We start from the raw sequence: 24,580 nt of genomic DNA on the forward strand, positions 1-24,580 counted from the left end.
CCGCGGCAGCTGTTCTGTCTTGAAGCTGTCTGTCAGCCTTATCAACACCTCCACTCACTTCCTGGTTTTTATATACCGGAGTCTTCAGCGTGAGCGCGCGCGGGCACGTTCCCCCAACACACAGTGAACGGAGCGCAGAGGGAGGGAACTGCAGGACAGTACACACTTCATGAAGACACACTCAGAGGACTCCTGCGATACTGACTGAGACATTTCTGCAGAGACAGAGACAATCTGCTGCTGCTGCTGCGACTTTTGGACTCTTTTTTTTTTTTTTTTTTTTTTTTTAAATCTCCTTCAGAGTTTTTTTTTTTTTTCCTCCAGGTTGCTGACATGCAGAAGAACCCGGCAGTGACTGTGTGACTGAGCTGCAGCTTCAGTGTGAAGAGACTCCTGCTGCTGCATGACACGAACAAACTGTCTGAAGTTTTCCTCACGCAGAGACAGAGGACAAAAGTTTGTCTCCGTCTCCACCTGAGCTTTGTTGTGTCCGCTGGAGGAGACGATCAGCTGCAGGATGTCGGACTCTGCCTCCAGTTTCCTTCACATCGGGGATATCGTGTCTCTGTACGCGGAGGGTTCCGTCAACGGCTTCATCAGCACCCTGGGGTGAGTTCACCCCCAAACACACACACACACACACACACACACACACACACACACACACACACACACACACACACACACACACACTACTGAAATACAGGGAAGTAACTAAGTATCAGTGGTGGAAAGAGTACTGGAAACAAGCACTGTTACACTGCTAAAATATCACCCAGTTACAAGTAAAAGTACAAAAGTAGAGTATTAGTTACTTTTAACCGTTGATGTCACTTCTTCAATCTAGGGTTGCAAATTCTTATGCGTTTTCCTGAACCAGTAGCTGAAAATGCTAACAATCAATTAATCATCAATAACTGATGTTTTCTGTTTTTTCGCTTTAAGTCAAAGTTTAATTTTTCATATTAAAATATCAGTGAATACTTTATTTAATTGTTAAATTCTTAACAGCAGTTAAATGATTTATGATTAATCCTCAACAAGCAGCGTTTTGTTTTGTTTTTCGTTTGTGTGTCCTGGTTTTCATTGGCTGTTTGTGATCAGAGATCCTGATTGGCTACTAAACTGCAGATGAAAGGTGAAGATATTATTGTGACTAAAGTAACTAAGCAGATCACATCATGTAATACAGACATGAGTATGAGTAAAAGTACAGACTCATAAAAGTACAAGTAATGACAAAAAATTGAGTATTTGTAATTAGTTACTTTCAGCCCTGATAAGTACTTTTACTCAAATGCTGCACAGAATTTCAGTCTACTTTATTTTACTTCTGCACTACTTTAATCTGACAGATTTCGTTACTTTTCAGATTAAGATTTTACATCATGCAGTGATACTGAAAACTTCCAAAACGTACGAGAATACCACGATGAAAAGTCTACAATACTTTACTGTTTATCTCAATATTAAAGGGTCAGTTCAACCGCAAAATCAAAAATACTTATTTTTCCTCTGGTGCAGGGCTGCAGCTGACCGCTGTTTTCATAGTTGATTAATCTGTCAGTTATTTTCTCAATTAATCAATCAGTCTAGAAAATGGTGGGAAAATATTGACCAGTGTTTCCCGAGGCCTAAGATGACGTCCTCAAATGTCCCACAACTCTCTGACTTTACTGTCAGAGAGAATTAAAGAAACAAAAAAAACCCCTGTCACATTTTCTGTCTCTTTCTGCAGTAGAATCTACCTGAACTACTTTATTTCTACTAGAGAGTCAGTAGTTCCTACATGAAGCTGCTCACAACAAAGTCTGTGGATTATCTGGAGTAATCAGGTCATGATTTCTGAAAAGAGACGCTGGTTTGAAATTTTTCAAACATGTTTCTCTTGGTTGTTTTAACTCCTTTATATGGGAGAGAAGGAAGACATTTCCAAAACTCTGCAGCTCACACCAAAACTATGTAGACTGAAACATAGCACTGCAGGAAAATATATGCATTTTTGATTTTGGGTTAACTGTCCCTTTAAAAAACAGCAGCGTTACGTTACTGCAGCGGCTTATGAACTTCAGAGAATATCTCCTCACACAGAATCCGGACTGTAGATTTGTTCTCCGTCACTCAGACTGAAGTCTTCACGTTCAGTACGAGCAGGAGGAATTATTACAGAACACAGAACCTGTTTCCATGTTTGTGTGATCAGCTGACTGCCTTGAAAAAAACAGGAACATTATCTTTTCATATCTCTAAACTGACACTTCTTGTTATCAGGTGGCGTAATGTGCCAACACTAATATTTATCTGATGTTCTGACAGCAGCAGGATGATACAGCGAGACTTCACCGGTGTCCTCACGTAATCAGTAAACTTTATTGAAATCACAATATGACCAAGTGCAACATCCAAACCACAGAACCAGACATCAGTTTTTTGATGAAGATGAAGAAGACAGATGTGATACTGTACTTATAATCCATCCCTGCCGTATTCTGACAATAGATCCCTCCGAATCTGACAAACTGGGCCTTTAAAAGTGCAATTATTCATTTTAAAGTTTAAAACAGTCAAATAATGAACTAACTTTGTCAGCAGAGAGTGAAGAAATGTATATCTACTGATGTTAGCATGCTAACCAGCTAGCACCAGCCTGTTCTCTCTCATAAAACCACTTTGCACCACAAAAATGTCAAGAAAGGAAATCATCTTACATCAGTTTTCCTTGTTAAACAGAAAAATGCAGCTGCACACCTGAGAAATTTCAAGTGTGTCTCTTGAACCAAACTAAGACGAGCTTGTTTACGCCTCAGAAAGCAACAGGAATAAATCCAAACAAACAAAGAGCATCTTGGTTCGTCTTTCCACTGTTAAAACAATCATCAGCTCTGGTTTGATTGAAATAAATCCTTGATTCACTGAGTTGATGTGAAAATATTCTGTCTGATAAGATAAACTTTATTGATCCCACGCCGGGAAGATTCATGTTACAGCAGCTCAACAAGAACAGGTAGAACAAAGGGATGAGTGACAACAGAAAACATTATATGTATATAAAAATATAAAGTAGTAAATTTGTCAAAGCTATACGCTCCAGACTACAGCTGTCCGTCCTCCCTCTGTTTTCCCTGCTGTCCTCCTCGTCTCTGGAGTCAGAGTCCTGGTCGGAGCCGCTGTGAATCACCTCAGTACTGTGTTCCCTGTCATCGGGGGCTGAGCTCAGTCCTGGTCCCACCACGGTCACTGGGAGACTCCGAGATGGTCGGGCAGACTCGAGTCAGCTTATAGGGCAGCTAGCTGCTCAGCTAACTGAGCTAATTAGCTAAAGGCAGCTATATGTAGCAGCAGTTAGCAGTTACTCTGGTTTTGGGTTGGGTGACGTTCACCACACTGGCGTGTAACGATGTCAACAGTGAAACATCGCGATGGATGATGATGTCATTGTTGGTTAGCCGGCTAGCTACACTGAGGAAGCTAAGCTAAGAAAACAAAAGCTCAAACAGCAACAGCACGACTGAAAGAAACACGCTAACAGCAGCTCGCTGAAAAGAAACCAGTTTAATAAGAAAATAGTAAAGTGCGATGAGCAGCAGCTGCTTCTTTTTATTTTCTCTCCAACATGTCAACTCGTGCCGTACAGCAGCTCTGAAGGGACAAACTACATCAAACACAGAAGGCTTTTATTTAGAGTATGAATTCAACATGTGGCCAATTCTTACATGTTTTATTTTTAAATTAATTTTCAAGTAAAAATACTCTGTTACAAGTTCTGCATTTAAAATCCAAGTATTATCAGCTAAATGTAGTACAAGTATCAGTAGTAAAAGTACTGCATGTGCAGTAAAATGTGTTTCTATGTGAGAATATTAGACGATGCATGAGTCAGTGTCGGAGCTGCTGCAGGTGGAGACACTTTGAACCACTTTATATGAGGGCTGCAGAATCTTTTTACATCTGACACACACACACACACACACACACACACACACACACACACACACACACACACACACACACACACACACACAGGCTGATGTCTGTACAGTTTCAGTGTGAAGCATAAAAATGAATTTACTAAACATTTTTATTCATTTATACTTTGCAGTTGTTAGCAGTGATCAGTGTAAAGTCCTGCAGCAGCGCCTCCTACAGGCTGCAGTGCTCATTACCGTCCTGATGGTGATGATTGATCTGTTCTCAGGTTTATGAGGCTCAGTGGATTTAAAGCCTGGTGTTTTATGATATTTTCCACATCGATGTTTTTAGTCATTTTTCAGGCTGGGTGTCAGATATAGAACATGTTCTACATGAATGTTTTTTTTTCCACTTGTCTTCTTGAGGAACTGGGTCAGAAATCTACTTAGTCAAAGTCAATATTTACTCGCCCCTGTATGAATAGTTTTATTTATTTGTGGTTATGAAATACCGACACAGACTGAAGTTAACTGTCTGTTTAATCGGGGACTGCAACATCTATAATAATGAAAAATGTCCAGTGTCCAAGGTGATGTCTTGTCTTGTTTTGTCACTCCTCTGTAAGGTGCAGGGAAGAACTTCATTGGTGTTGAAAGCTTTATATCTCTTTATTTATTTATTACTGGATTAAAAACTTAACTTTGGGGAAATGGGAACAAAGGCGGCTGAGATTCTCTTGAGCGCGTCTTGCGCTTCTGCCACTCCGCTTTGTCTCCAAGGGGCGTCCCCCTCCGGGATTCACTCATACCATATTTGGAGAAGTGTGTCACTCGACAGTTGGAGGTGATTCCCCTGAATGAAATTCAGTTTGATATGATATAAAACAGGGAAAAGCAGGAAATCTCCATATTTGAGAGGCTGAAAACAGCATTTCATCTTTGCATGACAAATTTCTTTAATTATTAGTGCAGCGTGGAGGATTGAAGATTGTTAAGTTCAGGAAAATGTATCAAATGTCTGGTCAGATTCATAATTGATTTACTTTTGTTCCAGATTTTAATGAAATCTGCTCATTTATGGAAATTTGGTTTCTTTGGTCAAATGAAAAATGTTCCGCAGTTCTTGTCTGGTCTGGTTTCCAACTTGTTTCTGATTGTTCAGGTTCAGTTATGAAAGAAAAAGTTCAGGTAGAATCTACACTGTTCACAATAAAGAAGCAGCTGAAGCTGAAACTGTACTTTCTGCATCCATGAGTAAGTAAGAGTCATCAGAGGGTGTACTGCAGGCTGTGTGAGGACGTCTACGTAACGTCTACGTAACACAACGTGGAGACATACAGCTGTGAGGCAGTGAGTCCAGATTCAGCTGAGATGCTGTGGTTGCTGTGATACAGAATTTTCATGGAAATAACAGTTTAATTTAATTTAATTTTCCAAGTACTTAATTCCCAGATAGTCTGTGTTGTGTTGCAGATGTCTTTGTCTTTGTCTTTGTCTGCTCTGGATGAAGGTTGAAGCTCGTAGGAAGAGATGACAGACCTGCAGGTCTGCGAGTGTTCAGGAGATTTTGTTTCTCGACGTGTATCAGTGTTTGGTTCAAGAGCTGAAGTTGGACGGATCCTGGTTTCGTTGGAGCAGGACACAGTTAGTGTTATTCATCCTGCTTCTCCTCTGCTGTGATTGGACGGCTGGGTAAAAAGTGATCAGAAAAATATGCCAAATGCTCAGCGTCGGAGTGTCGTGGCGGCACGCATGATCTGATGATGAAACTGCTAAACAAAACTCAGCATTTATGCCACAACTGACAGTGATCATGATAGTTTTCTTAAAGGCAGAAATCAGGTTTGATCAAATGAACCACATCATTTTCATCCACTAAAGTCAGTTACCCGTTGCTTTTTTTAAAAACTGAGAGATTATCTGAAGCAAGAAAAGTGATGAAACTTTCTCTGATGTTCTCCAGAGTTGATGAATTTCTGCTGTTGATGAAGAAACTTTAACACACAAACACACACAGAGAAAGTGCCAGCGATGTCTGCTTGTATGGCAGGAAAAGGAAGTGGTACCAAGTATGTCCAAGAGAGATTTCCACTGTGCCCGTTTCTCTCTCTGTGTGTGTGTGTGTGTGTGTGTGTGTGTGTGTGTGTGTGTGTGTTTGTGTGTGTTTCCTTTGCTGTGGTTTTCCTCCCACTCTCCTGTATGAGACTTGATCTTGACCTTTACAGTCTCTCTCTGTGGCCTTTAGCGTTTCTCGGTGACTTTCACTGCCTCCCATTGATCCGAGCAGCAACAATAAAAACAATAGGTTACCATTTTTAGCCACATTAGCGTCATATGCTAACTGCTGTGATGTCATTGGTTGGCAGTTTTCAAATTGTAGGATGTGAAATATTAATTAAAAGTGAAATATGTGTCAAAATACTATTTTAAATGAAATACTTTGGTTCTGCAGAGGTGTCCTGGTCAACACATCATTCTCTAGACAAAATATTGATATGTAATACGTGAATAAATAAAAAGTTTCTTACCAGTAACCACACCTGAACTTTTGTCAGCCATGTTTCTACGTGTAGATGTCAACAGACATGTATTCATGAGGTTTTGAAATAATCTGAGAAATTAGTTCCCAGCTTGGAAGAATGAATTTTCAAAATGTCATAGAAATAAAACCTCTGGACAGTTTTTTTTTTTTTAATTCACAGAGGCTTCATCTGTGTGAAAGATGCTGCAGGGCGCTGTGTGAACACAGGTTCTTCAGAATAAACCTGCCTCCTGTGTGAACTGTCTGTAGCTGAGCAGGGTCGCCACTGTTAACTCAAACCAGAAGCTAGTTAACTTTTTTGTAAAGCTGCAGCAATTAATCAATTAACCAATAATAAATCGATTATTAAATTAACCACCAACTATTCTGATAATCAAAGAATCAGTTTGAGTAGTTTCTTCTAAAGAAAAAAGTTCAAATTCTCTGATTTCAGCTTCTAAATGTGAATATTTCCTGGTTTCTTTCCTCGTCTCTGACAGGAAACTGAATATCTTTGAGTTGTGGACAAAATGAGACATTTGAGGACGTCGTCTTGAACTCTGGAAAACATTGATCAACATTTTTTTTTGCCATTTTCTGACATTCAATTAATGAACAAAATAATTGACTGATAAATCAACTATAGAAATAATCATTAGATGCAGCTGTACGTTTTTACACGTGTTCTTAGCAACAGTGTTTCAGCACCGTCTCATAGTTTGGTATCCAGATCTTAAAATACATCCATGGTTTAGATTCACGTTTACAGAACATGCTAACGTTGACATGCTAACGTTGACATGCTACATGTTCTGTGTTTAGTAGCTGCATGATCATTTGTCTATGTGAGCATATCAGTGTGCTAACAAGCTAAAATGCTAAAGATTGCATTTTCATATAAGCATATTAACATGCTAATCATGTTAGCATATTTAATGTAAAGCTTATTAACATCCAGTAGCTAAAAATGCACTTTAATGTGCTGACAGTAGGTTCATGGAGTGTGTTCAGAGCTTCACGCTCCCCTCAGGATGAACTGACTTCTCATTTAGCGCCATCATCAGGTCAACATTTTGACTCGTCCAACTCTTCAGTTCCGAGCAGGAATCCTCTAAATCTGTCCATCGTCAGGTCAGATTTTCAGTTTGTCTGAACACTGACACATTGTACCTGCTAAACATTAGTATGTTAACATTTACAGACAAGAGAAATGTAAATAATCTTCCACTTCCTTGAGCATCTGACTGTGTCCGTCCTCCGCCCCTTTAATCAAACAACAAGAACCCGACCCACCTGAAGGTGCTGCAGCAGTAGAACCATTACGAGAACAGAATCTGAAACAGTGAAGAGCTTCAGTCTGTTTGATTAAAGGACAGTTTACAGCTGATGTTTAAGTCATTTATTGTAGGTTTTTGTCTTCACTTCTGCTCTCTTTTATTTTCTGACTACAGATTTTTGTCCTTAGTGTCCAGAAAGTAGTTGCACATAATGTTGGCAGAAGTATGTGGACGGCTGAACGTTACAGCAGCAACAATGTTTATCAAACTGTGTGTGAACAGTTTGTCCTTCTCCTGTTTCAAAATGTTCCAAAATCAAAATGAACAAAGCAGTTCCATAAAGAAATTATTTTCCCAGTTTGATGCAGAAGAACTTGACTGGTCTTGACCTTAACCTCATCCAGCACGAGTCAGACCTGATCAATCAATCAATCAATCAATCAAGGTCATTTATCATCATTATACAACACAAGGTTGTAAAACAAAGTTAGAGCTGTAGTTCCTTCAGGCTACACACAAAATACAACATATATACCTACATGATTCATCCAGATATTCTTTTCAGGTTTCCTGGCAGAGATCTGCAGCTCTGCAGCTCTGTCACATTTTTCGTTTATTAAAAAAACTGTGATTTGGGTTTTGCACTTGGTCATACTGCAGTTTTAATAATATTGTGATTGATCGTGCAGCCCTAATTATTCACTGACAGATTGCCTTTGATTCTCAGTGTGTGTGGTGTTTGTTTTTATTTGTAGTTTACTGCCTGCGACAGACTGAAACACACATTTGAATAAAGAGTAACAGCCATGAGAGAGAGTGAGACAGGGCGGGTGAGAGACCTGGTGAATACAGAGAGAGAGAGAGAGGGAGAGAGGGATGAACCTGCTGGTTTTACCTACAGTCAAATTCAGCTGCATCAGAACAAACAGGATTCAAACAGGACGCTGTGCTCTTCACCTCTAATACAGCAGCTCGTTAACACAACGCCGATCAGCAAACACACACTTTAATAAAACACGCTCACACGTCTCACCTTCATGGTCACATCACAGAGAAGTTTATCCTCTGTGATCCCTGATCTGCCTCCCAGCAGAGATCCTCAATAAATGTTGAGATGAGGATCATTTCTCTGCTCAGAGTCTCGGAGCACCTTCAAACAAGACAAAACGGAAAGACATGAAGACAAGCGGGGCTGCAACTAACGATTACTTTCATTATCAATGAATCTGTCTGAGTCGTGTCATTAAGACACCAGAGAATATTCACATTTAAGAAGCTGGAATCAGATCATTTTCTTAAAAAAAAACTACTGAAATTGATTAATTGATTGTAAAATTAGTTGTAGATTAATTTAATAATTAATTTAAAAACGTGGAAGTCGTGCTGACTGTCTCCAAAAAAAAAAGTTCCATTCGTGTCCATTTACAGAAATCTACTGATTAAATTTTGTGACTGTTTCATAAACTGATGTGATTCTGGGCTGGTCAGTCTGCACTTCATCTTCTCCTGTTGATCTGTGGATAAAATTCAGCTCAGATTAGTAAAATAAAAAAGTGTAAATGAGGTCAAAGCTGTCGGTTATTAACAGAAACACTAAAACTGAACTGACTGTGACTCTCAGAGGAGCTCCGGCCGTGAACCGACCGAGAACACCTGCACTCATTCAGACACACAAATCCACATTCAAATGTGTCTTTCCTGCCACAGAGTGGAGGACGGAGGAGAGGACAGGTGGAGCAGGACGACAAAAACAAACCACAGTTTACAGACGGAGAGAGAGAGAGAGAAACTAACCACCAGAGTTCAGTCACATGTGACAGCAACAAATCATAAAAAATCAAAAGATGGTCTGCATTTTTAAATTTCTAGTGTTCTGACCACTCAAAGTGTTTTACAACACGTCACATTCACACATTTCCTCACTGAGGAACCGACCTTTCACACACTGAGGTTCTCTGCCTTCAGGAGTAATTTGGGGTTCAGTATCTTTCCAGAGGATACTTTGACGTGCAGACAGGAGCCGCGGGTCGAACAGCTGATCTACTGACTGAGCCTCAGCAGCACGTTTATGTAGAGAGAGTGTTAATATACTGTCAACAATTTCAAGGCATCACTCTGCAATAGATTTTTGGGTTTTGAGCCCAACTCAAACCCAAAAAGTTTTGAAATAAATAAATAATTTACTCATTTTACAATAACATGACTGGAGCCACGAAGAGCTCAGGTTTCCAACTAACCCCTCCCCTCCGCAGCCCATCTACACTCCCAAATCAGTCAACAAGAGGAAACAGCCAACAAAGAAATCTGTCAGACCATGCACACAGGAGAAAGTCTGAACACAGACATAACATTTAGTTGTTTTTAAGAAAACTTTAAACAGAGCAGCTTTAACTTTTAAGTTTCCCTTGACTTTTAGAGAAGGAGGCGAGACAAAAGACGCAAGTGAGCGAAGAAGGAAGGACAGAAACAGAAACAAGTTATTATTAATCAAATGTTTGACAGATTCCAGCTGTTTAAGTGAAACAGATGTTGCTGATGTGATTTCTGAGAATCAGGTTTGATTGTGAGAAACAAGTCAGCTGTCAGAGAACTGAGTCAACATACCTGAGAGCACGTCTGTGTGTGTGTGTGTGTGTGTGTGTGTCTGTGTGTGTGTGTGTGTGTGTGTGTGTGTGTGTGTGTGTCTGTGTGTGTGTGTGTGTGTGTGTGTGTGTGTGTGTGTGTGTGTGTGTGTGAGTGACAGTCCTGTGAATAGAGCAATCAGCAGACACAGGTGTCCTGAAAGACACACACACACACACACCTGGGACACACCTGGCAGGCAGACAAAAGAACTGATTGGCTGTTGGTGTTAGCTATGGTGGACTCTGTGGGCGGTCGGAAAGTCAGACTTCCAAAGAAAAAAGAAAGAAAGAAAAGATGAATTGAAGAGGGGAAGAAAAATGAGAAGGCGGGAAAACATGAAAGTGCAAAACTAAAAAGAAGGAAAGAGACAGAAAGGAAAGAATAGAAAGAAAGAAATGAGACGAGAAAAAGTAAAAAGTGAGCAACAAAAAGAAAAGAAAGTTATGAAGATATAAATAAGGGATGTAATATAATATAATAATAAATAATATGTAATAAGAGAAAGACTGGAAGAAAAGTGGAAAGAAGGGAAAACAGAAAGAAAACTGAAAGAAGGCAGATAAAAGTAAAAATGATGTGAATGAAATGAGTTCATCCAAAACTGAGATCAAACTAACTGGACCAGGGCTCTGCAGCATTTATCAGCAAAACAAACATGTTTGGCCACAAAAACAAAATTTAAGTTGATAAAATAAATAAATAAATGTGTTGACTACATATTTTTGTGCAAAAAACGACAAAGCACGCCATCTGTGCCACCCCTCTCCGTTTTTCCAACGTTTTCCGCCGTGTACAGGCGCAAACAGTTTCTGACGTGTTTTCATTTAGCTTGACTTTAGTCTGACTCACTGGATGCACTTGTTGCTGTAAGTTCAGCCATTGGTCGCTTGTTGTAAGCGGCATTGCGGCGTCTGCGTCTCCGGAAACAACAAAAAACTTCCAAGCTACAACCTGCAGGCTGAAAACGATGAATCAATGCCCGCACGCTGCCGATACGAACGTAAACTCGCCTCCAGACGTGTTCATGTGTGCAGCAGCACCGTCGCTGCATCCTGGCCTTAGCTCCGCCCAAGACGTTTGTGATTGGTTTAAAGAAATGAGAACAAGGCAGGACGTTCTTTTCACCTATAGCGGGTCGTGTCTGCTTGGAGCCAGACCTTCCTCCTGCACTGAGCGCTGTGGAGAGACGTCTGACCGTGTGAGACTAGCTTGTCTGTTGATGTGTCTACTGACCCCTGACCCCGTCACATCCTCCGTACTGCCCATACTGTTCACGTCCACACTGCTTCTTGTGTTAACGTCTGTGTGCACAACCAGCGCTGCAAACGGACACACGTTTCACTGTGCTGGCCATCAGGTGCATGTGATTGTATAGCTGCAAGCAAGTTTATCTCAAATCTAAAAATGAGAAGCTGCTTCTGTCAGAAATCAAGGAACTTTTTCTCCAAAAACTCCTATAAATCTGTCTCCCGTATCTTTAACTGCATTCACGCAGAGCTAGAGTGAAAATCCTGACATGCATGTAACAGTAACTCAGGGCTGCAGGTTAAAACGAAGGGTTAACTGCTAACTCAGCAACCACACTGATGAATACTGAACAAGTGTTGTTCTGCAAGAGAACCCTTCACATATGAAAAGGTTCTTTGTGTTCATCTCTTTGTCCTGATCTCTTTATTTTACATATGTGATGTTTTTTTAGTGTTTATTTACTGAAGCTCAATGATTTACATGACGGACGATTAAGTCAATGACCCTCTCACACACACACACACACACACACACACACACACACACACACACACATGCACACACACACACACACACACACACACACACACACACACACACACACACATACTGTAGGAAGAGCAATGAGCTCTGAGTGTGTGTGTGTGTGTGTGTGTGAGTGTGTGTGTGTGTGTGTGTGTGCATGTGTGTGTGTGTGTGTGTGTGTGTGTGTGTGTGTGTGAGGCAGACTGTTGGGGACGTGAGGAACGTAAAATAATTTTGGGCGTTTGCAGAAAATAAGTCATGAAGGAATATTTTTTTGGAAAGTCGAACACTTTTGATAAGTGAGGACATGTTAGAAAGTCATTTTTAATGTAGTTATTTTTAAATTAAATATGAATTATTTAAGTAAATTAAGTTCTTTCCGCCGTGGGTCAGTAGATGAATGAATGGACAGATGTACAAACAGTCAAAATAAATGAACGCCAGCAACATTTTTAATGCCAGAAACAGCCACATTAGCCGGGACAGTGTCCATCGTCCCATTGTTTGTCCTCTGGTTTTAGTTATTTGAACAGAACTCATAAAAGCAGCGTGTTTGGCAGGTGATGATTAAATATATGGAGGCCAGAGTTTCCCACAATCACTTGCACTCACCTGATTTGTTTACAGGCTGTGGTTTTTGGTTTGTGACTGACCTGCGTGACCTCGACTGAGTCAGGATCCAAAACAACTGTATGACTCAGAGACGTGAGAGTGTTTGCTATCAGGCAGAACAATGACGAGTCAAAACTCATAAATCCATCATACAAAACAAGGCTTTTATTGTGAAATTTAAGTCTTCTTCACAGTAAAAGTCAAATAGATCATCTCATAAACTTTGTTGCTCTGATTCAGACCAGAGAAAGAAATTCTGCTGCAGGATCACCAGTCTGAGTTTCTGTTGAAGCTGCTTGTTGTTACACACACACACACACACACACACACACACACACACACACACACACACACACACACACACACACACACCTGTGAAATGCAGTGAGCAGACAGTCTGCAGTCAGCAGGATTACCTGTCCATTCATAGAACACATTAACCAGATTCAGCAGGAGGCCAGGTGTGTGTGTGTGTGTGTGTGTGTGTGTGTGTGTGTGTGTGTGTGTGTGTGTGTGTGTGTGTGTGTGTGTGTGTCACTGTTGAGCCCCTCTGTTGCCTAAACAGATGGTAAGAGAGATTTACCTTAATGACACACACACACTGTTACAATGGTGGTGAACCTTCTTTATTCTCTCAGGGTCTTAAATCCCGAGACAAAGAAAACAGTTTTGGTCTTTTCACTAAAGTTAGACTCTTTATTTTCTTTCGAGGGTGTTTCCATCCATCTCACTTTTACAGTCTCAGTTTGATTCATTCACTAAAAAACTTTGTCGTCTGTCTTTCCGACCGGCAGAATCCAGATGTGAGACTTGATTAAAGTGTTCAGACGTTCCTCTGAATCACATTAACTACATCTAAAGTTGTACCTTCACTCACCACATCACTTTGAAAGAAGCTCATAAAAAGGAGAAGGGAAGCGGAGGAAGTGTGCAGGGTGGGGTGCACAAGACAGCCATTGTAGGGGGCGTGGCCTGTGTGACCTGGGCAGGGTTGTAAGGTTCAGGGTTACTGCAAAACACTTTCTACTGTTACTATGACAGACAGTTAATACTGTCATTAACATTTCATAGAGGCTAAATAACAACAACATAAGGCTACTGTTTCAAAATCAAATTATACATTTATTAATCTAGAAAAAAAAACAAGACTAGACAAATCAGTGACGATAAAACATCTGCATATTTTTCCTCTTATTATTTATTTCAGGAACATCATATTTTACAGCTCTCCCTAAATTTCTCAAAGGAGTCTTTCAGGGGAGCTCATGTCCTTTTCAGAGGAGCTGAGTTCCCTTTAGCTTTCTCATGATTTGAACTATGGTCCCTGGAGGTAACAGTGCTCAGTGAAGGAGCACCAAGCAGTTCAACACGTGTCCAAACCGTGTAATAACGGCGTCGTGTGATGGTCTGGAGCCAACAAATACTTTTTCATGTAGACTCATATTGTAAAAAAAAGCTGCTGTAAAATGCAAGATACATTTTTTTTGTGTGTCACCACCTCCACAAAATGACTTGTTTCACCATCAGGATTAGATCCATTCAGCCCAAATAACATTTGGAAACTCTAGAAGAGCTGCGTGATTGAATAATTTGATCCCATCCAAGTTAGTGGTGGGTAAACCAGAAGTTAGCCGCTCTGCAGAAGCAAGTCTCTCCTGCAGACGCTCCAACACTGAAGCTGACTTCATGCACAAATAATCGTAATATTATTGAAATTGCAAGATGGCCAAGTGCAGTATTCTAACTGCAGAACCAAAATGCAGTTTTATGAAAAAGGAAAAATATGTGATAAACAGCATCATAATGAGGTACTGCAGCGCTGCAGAGATGACCTGGCAGAAAAATCTTGTTTGCTTGTGGCAACTTTCTCAGACTCCCACTCCAGAGCGGGGGCCGGGGGTGTTAATCTACTTTTTAAAAACTTAAATGTTGTGACGTAGAGCAGTCAGACAGACTCTATCTCTGTCTCTATCTCAATAGTGGCCTCACAAGGCTCAGGAAACAGGAAGTGGCGCTTGAGCCATGAAATGCAGATTTTTAAAAATGAATTCATCAAGAAATTTCAGTATCACCACCAGCACCAACGTGATTCGTCACAGTACAGTCATAGAATTTAGTTTAGAGCCCCAAAAAGTGCTTTAAAAGTTGTAGGGAGTAAATAAAGTCTTTTTTGCCCTGAGTTCTGTCTCTCAGGCGAGTCACTACAGTAATACAGCTGTAGTCATCAAAAGAAAATCTTGATCAACTGAAATTCTGCATGATTAGTCAATAGGGAAAGAAATCTGCGTGTTATTTCTTGATGATCTAAATCAGCTGCAGTGAACTGCAGCCACGCCGCCGCGTGTCTCAGAGGACCGAAGAGCTGGTTTTTTCACCACTTCTGAAACCAAAGCTACACCATCTTCTTTCACACATAAATACAGGACAGTTGATCGTTCTTTTGATCTGGTCAGACTGTATGACAGTGAGGACGAAGAGAGCTGTGTGTTCATCACTGCAGCTCAGAGATGGAGCGCTCTGATTGGCTGTCGGTGCAGCTTCTCTTCACACTCTTCTCTTCACTGAGCTTCTTATCAGCTGCAGCATGTGGTGAGAAAAACGTGTCTAAAAACAGACGAAGAGTTTCACACGTTCGTGATGGTCGTCCAATCAAACCGTCAGTTTGTCGGTTGATTTCCTTCCAGATATCCGCTGGTTTCACTTCAGTTTTATTTTTAAAAGAACAGAGATGCCGTTCTTTAATGCTTGTTGTTATGTTGTTGTTGTTTTAATGCAATCGTCTGCAGTTTTTCTCACTTTCCTTGTGTTGTTCTTCGTACGTCACTGACAGGACACAGCTGGGAGAGAACAGTTTTTTCATGTCAGTGACAATAAATAAATTCAATAAAAGTTTGAGAGGATTCTGTCTTAAGGAATATTTTCTTTTCTTTTCTTTTATTTTATTTTATTTTATGTGGTTTAAAGACAATGAAGTCCTCATAGTCAATTCTTTTCTGCCACTCGTGTCTTCTTCCTCTTCCTCGTCTCTGTCCTCTCTTTTCTTCTCCTCAGTCATCGTCCCTGCTCGTCTCGCGCTGCATCTCCAACACGCTGACGTTTCTTCTTCTTTGGTTTCTGTCTGTAGGTTGGTAGATGACCGCTGCGTGGTTGAACCAGCTGCTGGAGATTTGGAGAATCCTCCAAAGAAGTTCAGAGGTAGGACCGAGTGTGTGTGTGTGTGTGTGTGTGTGTGTGTGTGTGTGTGTGTTTTCTGAAAAATTGAGTGATGAAAACAAAGTAAGAAAAATCTAATACAATAAAAATTCAGTTAAGTAACCCAAAAGTATTTTTCCACTAATTGATTAGTTTGGACCATAAAATGTCAGAAACTTCTGAAAAATGAATCCTGTCAAAATCTTGTCAGTTGAAAAACAGGCTTGGACCCGTTTTTCAACTCGTGATCAATCTGGCGATAATTTTTCCAGAGTTTTTTTGAGTACTGGTGCCTGAGCTCGGCAGCTGAGTCCGGCCCGGCTCAGATCCTGGGTCAGATCTTTGTTATCAGAACCAAATGGACTCTTGCAAACCTCCAGCGTTCTGTATGAAATATAAATGATGTGTGTGTTGATGTGAGTCCAGCTGCTGGTGAAGTTTTCCACTGGCTGCTCTGTGGTGAGGTCACACACACACACACACACACACACACACACACACACACACAGACGTATATATAGAAAACAGCATGTTGCACCATCTGTTCTGTGCTGTTTCAGTTTTGGGGCATCGAGCAGTTGATCCAGTTTACAAGTAGATCACAGAGAGACTGACAGCTTCAACTTTACATCAGACAGACACACTGATAAGTGAGATGTAGGGCCCGCCAATAAATTGATATTATATTGATACTGTGATGTGATTGGGCGGTATACGGTCACCGGTCACACACTGGCGCACAACACAGATTTTTCTGTATCGTCACTACTAGGGATGGGAATCGAAAAATGGTTCTTGTTGAGAACCGGTTCCCAGTGTTTCAATTCCTTGGAATCATTTGCCAATTTTGCAAACGATTCCCTTATCGATTCCAGTGGGCGCGAATGACGTCACATTATAAACTAACGAATTTTCAAACACATTCTGCTGACCTGAGACAGACAGACTGCACACGTCAGGTACAGTCACCTAAAAACTGATCACAAAGTTAAAAAGCAAAGCTGTAAAGAGTTCTCACTCACTTCATTTTAGTTTTTGAGCAGATTCTTTTGACGTTCTTTCCTCACTGTTCTGTTGTAACATGGCAACAGGTACAGTGAGACGAGTGAGTGATGAGAAGAAGACGCCTCTGTTGGGAGTGAAAGGAAACCATGTGGGCACGGCTGTGGTGTCTCACCTCGCTGTTGAAGAGAAACTGAAAGTACAGAACTGATACCAGCATTTCAACTAGAGCTGCAGTGATCAATCAATTATTAAATTAATCACCAACTATTTTGATAATTGGTGAATTGTTTTGAGTCTTTTTTTTTTAAGGAAAAAAAAGTCCAAATTCTCTGATTTTAGCGTCTTAAATGTGAATATTTTCTGGTTTCTTTCCTCGTCTCTGACAGGAAACTGAATATCTTTGAGTTGTGGACAAAATGAGACGTGAGGACGTCATCTTGGACTTTCGAAAATACTGGTTGACATTTTTCTGACCATTTTCTGACATTTTATAATTGATTAATAGAGTAAATGATGGACAGATTAATCAATAATGAAAAATATTGGAAAGATACATGTGGAGCAGAGGGACGGACGTCCACATGTCTGGACCTTTTTTCAACTGACAAGATCATGACAGGATTAATTAATCAATTAATGAAGAAAATAATCTACAACAATCAACAATGGAAATAATTGTTAGATGCAGCCTGTATTGCTACTGTGAAAAATCAGTATTGACAGCATTTTAAATGTTCAAATTGATCGATATAACTATATTTATATTTATTTATATTTATAACACTGCAGGCCGTTTGAGTAAGAGACAAAAAAAGAACATCATGGCTGACAAAAAAAATGATTTGTCTGTTTTTATTTATTAAAAATTGTAAAGAAGTAATTAATCACACAATTAAATTATAAAAGTTACAAAGGATGCACTGTTAAGAGTCAGGCTGTGTGTGTGTGTGTGTGTGTGTGTGTGTGTGTGTGTGTGTGTGTGTGTGTGTACGAGTTAAAAGCTAATTTCCTTAAGTCAAGATGCCTTTAAACCAGAAAATCCATTTAGATCTTTACAGCACGATATACAAACAAATTATGTTTGCTTTACACACACACACACACACACACACACACACACACACACACACACACACACACACACACACACACACACACACACACACACACAGTAACAGTGTTTTTTAATGTACAGGATCTGCAGGAGGAGAGTCAATATTTACCTCTGTCCTCTGCCTCTTTGTGTTTTTTCTTTCGATCCAGTTTTATTTGTTTTTCTGAGTTTCTGTTCTAACAACGAATCAACAGTCAGACGGAAATGAGAAGCTGCTTTTTCCACTTTTGTCTGAACTCAGAGACCAATTTAAAAACATCTGATTTTTGAGTTTTGAGGAGGAGACAGTTGTGTGTAAAATCTGCTGCACACAGAGTCATTTTTTCAAATATTACAGACAAAACTTTATCTTCACTCTTTTATGTTTGCAAAGTGTGAAAAAAACAGAGAAGGATCCAAAGTAAACATTAGTGAACAAATATTCTGTTAAAGATTAGCTTGTTGTTTTCACTGATTTTGTTTGTTAATGACGTAACTGTAACTGTAGCTTCTTCCTGAACAGGAAGGAGTTAAAATTTACTGAAATGTATGTTTTTTAAATGCTAAATGTTTAGAAGGAGTTTAGACACAGATCATTCACTTTGATTCCAGATGAGATATTAAGGAACGATAACAATCTGTTTCACGTGGTTTTATAGGGCAAACATTAATAGTAAGTTCTTCAGCAGGCTAGCATCAATGTTAGCTTTTCCCTCCAACAGGTGAACCTCAGTGTTAGCTTTCCAACAGGCTACCATCAGTGTTAGCTTTCCAACAGGCTACCATCAGTGTTAGCTTTCCAACAGGCTAATATCAGTGTTAGATTATCCAAAATGTTAACATCGACATTAGCTTCATTCGGCAGACTAACATCAATGTTAGCTGACAAGCTGACACCAATGTTAGCTTTTCCAGCAGACTAACATCAAAAGACTAACATCAGTTTTAGCTTTTCCAAAAGGATAACATCAGTGTTAGCCTCCCCAATGGGCTAACATCAGTGTTTGCTTTCACAACAAGCTAACATCACTGTGAGCTTCCCAAACATGCACCAGTGTTAGCTTTTCCAATAGGTTTACATAAATATTAGCTTCTTAACATCAGTGTTTGCTTGTTCAACAGGTTAGCTTCACAAACAGACTAACATCAATATTAGCTTCTCCAGCAGGCTAACACCAGTGTTAGTGCAACAAGCTAATATCAGTGTTAGCCTCCCCAATAGGCTAACGTCAATGTTAGCTTCTCCATATGCACAATTAGTTTTTTTTTTTTTTTGACAAATTGGGACTTTGGACAAACAGCTGGAAACTTGGACAATGTCAATGTTAGCTTCTTCAACGAGCTAACACCAGTGTCAGCTCCTCAAACTGGCTAATATCAGTGCTAGCTTTGCCACCATGCTAAAGTCAATGTTATCTTCCCAAACAGGTGAACATTTTGATTGTAGTGATTGTGAAAGCTTGTTGTATCACCGCTGCTCATCAGCTCATAAAGTCTATATTTGGTCGTTGGGCAGAAATAAAACTTCACACAGACAGTCGGACTCAGGCTTAATGTCAGACGCTTCACCGGTTTGATGTTCTGAAACCAAAACAACCAATTAGCTTCATGTGCTGGTCCACTGACCAATCATCAGTCTGGAACTAATCACTCAAACCAACAACACAGAGAGACCTCAGATAACTCCTCAATATGAAGAATAAGATTAAGATCATTCTGGTTATCAATAAGTTTGTCACTGATGTTTGTTCTGTCTCACTGAATTGAACTGAACTCGTCCTCATCTGTTGTCTTCACTCAGACTGCCTGTTTAAGGTTTGTCCTATGAGTCGGTACTCGGCTCAGAAACAGTTCTGGAAAGCCAAACAAGCCAAACATGAGAAGGACAAGATTGCTGATGTGGTTCTGCTGCAGAAACTACAGGTTAGACACACACACACACACACACACACACACACACACACATTTCTGCACACACACTCTTTAAAGAACCGTCTCTGGGAAACAATTTCAATTTCAACTTTATGTGTCCAATACAAAGATATGATTTGGGGCTTCCACATAAATGTTGCTGATTCAAATCGACTCTCATCTAATTACTGCACTTTATTTTGAGTCTTGTCTCAAAATTACTCAACTACAAAACTCAGTGCAGAGCCGCACCGACGCTCTCATGAGCAGGACGCTCACTTTTTATTTCTCTGACTGTGTGGAGACGATGACATGAATCTTCCAGGTAAAACATGAAACTCGTGTAGGTTGTTACAGAAGTTTAATGAGGTCGGGCTGAGGAAAATAATAAAAAATACATCAGTATGTTTAGTATATCTGAAATAAAACAAAAATCTATAAACATGAAAAAACATCATCAACAAGCAAACAACAGAGACAATGTTCATGTGCTGCTCAGGTTTATTGTCTGGTTGTATTGTAGAGTGAAGACAGGACTCACAACAGATGTCACTGCATGTTACAACTAAATACAATTAATTGTGTGTGTGTGTGTGTGTGTGTCTGCAGCATGCGTCCAACCTGGAGCAGAAGCAGAACGAGACGGAAAACAAGAAAGTCCATGGAGACGTTGTCAAATATGGGACTGTCATACAGGTCAGTGACTTCAGTTCATCTTGTTCTGCAGAGATACAAACATGTCTGACACGTCTGATCTGATCAGGAGAGAAAGTGATGTCTCGTTGTTGTTGTCCAGTCCCACTTCCTGAGGGGTCGGGGGACACCGGTCCAGAGCTTCTCTTTGTTGTGACTGTTTTTTGTCATAAAGTCAATGGAATAACAAGAAAGAGAGACAAGTTGACGACAGACTGACACAGAATGAGCATAATGAGACACAAGACAACTATAAAAAGAGTCAAAATGACTAAAGGACTGCAGAAAGACACAAAGAGATGTAACATTACCAACAGAGACACAAACAGACATAAAACAACTAGAAAGAAACACAAAATTACAATGAAGACTAAAAAGTCTACAAATAGACACATAATGACCACAAAAAGACACAAAACAACCACAAGATTGGACAAGATAGGACACAAAATTAGTATAAAGAGATTCATATCAACCACACAGGGATTCAAAACAGCCACAAACAAACACAAAATAACAGCAATTATATGCAAAACATTCACAAATAGAAGCAAAAAATGACCATTAAACAATGCATTATGAATACAAAGAGACACAAAATGACCACAGTGAGACACAGCATGGCTACCTCTGGAGCAGGGTTAGCTAGCCGTAGGCTAAAGTCGGGGTTCCAGGATTGTGGCTAACTCACTTAGCCTGCAGCTAACTGCTTTCTGCAGTGTGAAAAGCCCTTAAATGTACTTAGATACATCGTTGGATGATATGACTGTTCAACACTCACCTGGCTGTCATCGGTACAAATCGATCGAGTGACACCTGCTGCTGCTGCTATGACAACCAGGTGACTCACAGCCGTCCCCTCCTCACCACAGCAACATGTGTCCTTTTGACTTTGTCTGTGTGATCATTTACTACTGTACCTGTCTGACACACACACACACACACACACAAACACACACACACGCGCATGCACGCGCACACCCCCCCACACACACACACACATGCACGCACACCCACACACGCACGCACACACACACACACACACACACACACACACACACACACACATCCTGTCTCACTGCTCTGTGTATCGATGTGTTGCTATCTGTTAGAGTCAATATTGACCTTCAGAGCTGAAAATCTGTCATCACAACACACACACACACACACACACACACACACACACAGGGACAGTCTGGGTGTGGCGGCTGCTGAGTGAAACTGTGTCAGATTGTGAAGATAACAATTCCTGTACGAGAAAGGTGTGTGTGTGTGTGTGTGTGTGTGTGTGTGTGTGTGTGTGTGTGTGTGTGTGTGTGTGTCTGTGTGTGTGTGTGTGTGTGTGTGTGTGTGTGTGTGTGTGTGTGTGTGTGTGTGTGTTGAAGGTGTGGAGAAGGTTTCATGGATGTGTAACACTCCACTTAACTACAGTACAAACAATACGTGAGCTGCACCTTTCACATGTTTGAACACGTTCTGTGTGAGGAGGATGAAGCTGACAGCCAAAATGCTCCAACTAACAATTTAATATTTTTATTATTGATTGATCTGACATTTTTTTTCATATGTCTTCCTTTGTCCAAAGTCCAAAACCCAATGACTCTTCATTTATTGCCATCAGTCTTCTTATGTTTTTTTTTGTCTTCTTATGTCTTCTTCATCTTGTTACATCCGTCTTATTGATATCTTGTCCACTGATGGATACACCAACAAATCATCTTTTCTGTGTTATTTAAATAAGGTTTAAATCAGTTTTGATTTTGGGAAAGTGGCGCAAAATGATGCAAAATAAAACACAGACAAACAGACAAATAAAGTGCACATGGGTCTGTTTACACCTGGTATTAAAATGTATCCTGGGTGATCCAATCACAAGTCTCCAGTTTAACCTGCGGCCCAACAGTAGCAGCCAACACACCGGGACAAACAGACACAATGTTTTTTTTCCACAAAGAAAGAAACAACTTCATGTAGGAGGTTTGCTGAATTTACAAGTGATGAAGAATTTGTCACAGACAACGTTTCACAAAGTTTATAAAGTTTCTCCTCGATGGGCAACAAAGAAGTATCCTGTACTGGTTACTGTTTACTGTATTTGTAAAATCTGACATTTACTGTCGAGTCGAGTGGAAACATTTTGTTCAGACAGCTTCTAAATGTTGACAGGTAGATGAACTCGATGTGGTGAATTTAATGCCAAATTTAGATTAATGCACCTCATTAACAACTTTCGAAACTGTGTGATTTTTTTTTAAAGTAGTCTACTGGTTAAATGTTGACATGAGCTGAAACAGACAATGTGCTCACAAACATTCACTGCTGATGTCTGCAGGTCAGAGAACCCAGACACATCATTTGCATCACAGTGAACCGAATGTAAATCAGACAGCTGTGTCGTGAGGACTTACAGGACGTCAGTTTAGTAGGCGGTCCTTTAACTGGGGCTTTTCCATGGCTGCCCTGACTCAAACTATGCTGCACTGATTTGCATTTCTGTTATCAATTTCAAAGCACTGAGTCAGGCCTGAGATGGAGCCTCTCTGGAGTGGGGCCAAAGTGCGCCTGATCCGCCTCCAAGCGAGCGGCAGTGACGTCTCGCTGACTGATTCACTACTTCTGTAACTTCTAACTGAATCTCTGTGGTGTGAAGTTTAGTTTCTCTCCTGCGTTGCTGTCTGTTCTTTCAGGTATCTGTTTTATTTGCTTCCAGCTGTTAAGTTCCTGCTGATGGAAACCCAACATTTCCTGATTTAACTGCTTTCCAATAAAAGCACTGAAATAACAAAATAACGGGGGACTTTTATTTTGAAAAATGTATGCACAAAGAAATGTTAATTTGCCGTTTTGTAGCCACTCAACTCAACCTAAGCTCGTCTTCAGTTAAAGACACAGCTTCAAGCGAGTGGCCCTGTTGTCATGGAAATGTAAATCCCTGCTGCGCTGCATCTTTTTTCTTTCCTTTTCCTTTTTCTCCCATCATTCAACTATAACTCCTTAAATTATTCCATATTTATACTGCAGTGAACTGCTGACTGACTGCATAATCCTGTGTAATAACTTAACAATGCAATTACTCTGTACAATAATTCAACTTCTGCAATAACTCTACTGTCATATGGCATTTCTGTTTATAGTGATATATAAATCTAGATTTTTATATCACAATGCACATTGTCTACATAATTCTTATATTTCTTATTCTATATCTCTGTTTCTATTCTCTTACAGTATAAAGGTATAATAACTGTATATTAGTGTTTGGGTAAACAAAGCACACACCTGTACTGTATATATTCTTTTTTATTATCTGTTATTGTAGTTTTTTTCTCCGTGTATATTTAGTAGACTGTACATATTTTATACACCTTGTTATAGTTTTAATATTTCTTCCTCCTAATTGCACGATGGGATATGTTTTTCTCTTCTGAAAGGAGCATCTGTAAAGTGAACAATTTGCCCTCAGGAAATAAAGGTTTGAAAACATTTGTACACAAAACAAGACACGTAACTTAGATTTCAAGAGAATTAGGAAAGGATCCCTTAATGACCCATATAAACATGAGGGATTATAACAGCAAGAAAAACCTGTTTTCATATGTTGACACTTGAGAAACACTTGATGCATTCATTTCAGCTGCTCACAGGAGTTTTTTTAAACAAACAAAAAGAAGGAAATAGTGCTATTTTAATCAATATTTGGTGCTCTAGTGAGTATTTGTGGGAGCAGGACAGTGTGTGTGTGTGTGTGTGTGTGTGTGTGTGTGTGTGTGTGTGTGTGTGAGTGTGTGTTCATGGTGATGAAGGAACATGTCAGTCAATCCAACAGTGAGACTCACTCATGTTTTTAATAGTTTCTGGACAACAATGCAGCTCAGTGGCACAGAGGAAGAAGATCTATCAGGCTGTGATTCACACAGCACATGTTCGTAGAAACAGTCGCTCTTTGAGTCTGAACAAGAATAAATCATAT

At 40.0% G+C, this 24,580-nt stretch overlaps 1 protein-coding gene across 1 annotated transcript in view; it reads left to right on the plus strand.

Annotated features, from left to right (window-relative positions):
* The first annotated feature begins 317 nt into the window (after positions 1-317).
* The window catches only part of itpr3 (inositol 1,4,5-trisphosphate receptor, type 3), a 72,701-nt gene continuing 48,438 nt past the window's right edge, over positions 318-24,580 (plus strand). The window contains exons 1-4 of the mRNA XM_084720160.1: positions 318-609; positions 15,841-15,911; positions 19,808-19,929; positions 20,527-20,613. Coding sequence (XP_084576286.1) covers positions 518-609; positions 15,841-15,911; positions 19,808-19,929; positions 20,527-20,613 — 372 coding nt within the window. The 5' untranslated portion in view covers positions 318-517. The remainder of the gene's footprint in view (positions 610-15,840; positions 15,912-19,807; positions 19,930-20,526; positions 20,614-24,580) is intronic.

Source organism: Lutjanus erythropterus, chromosome 6 (genome assembly GCF_056507025.1).
Source record: "Lutjanus erythropterus isolate fLutEry1 chromosome 6, fLutEry1.hap2, whole genome shotgun sequence".
NCBI lineage: Eukaryota > Metazoa > Chordata > Actinopteri > Lutjaniformes > Lutjanidae > Lutjanus > Lutjanus erythropterus.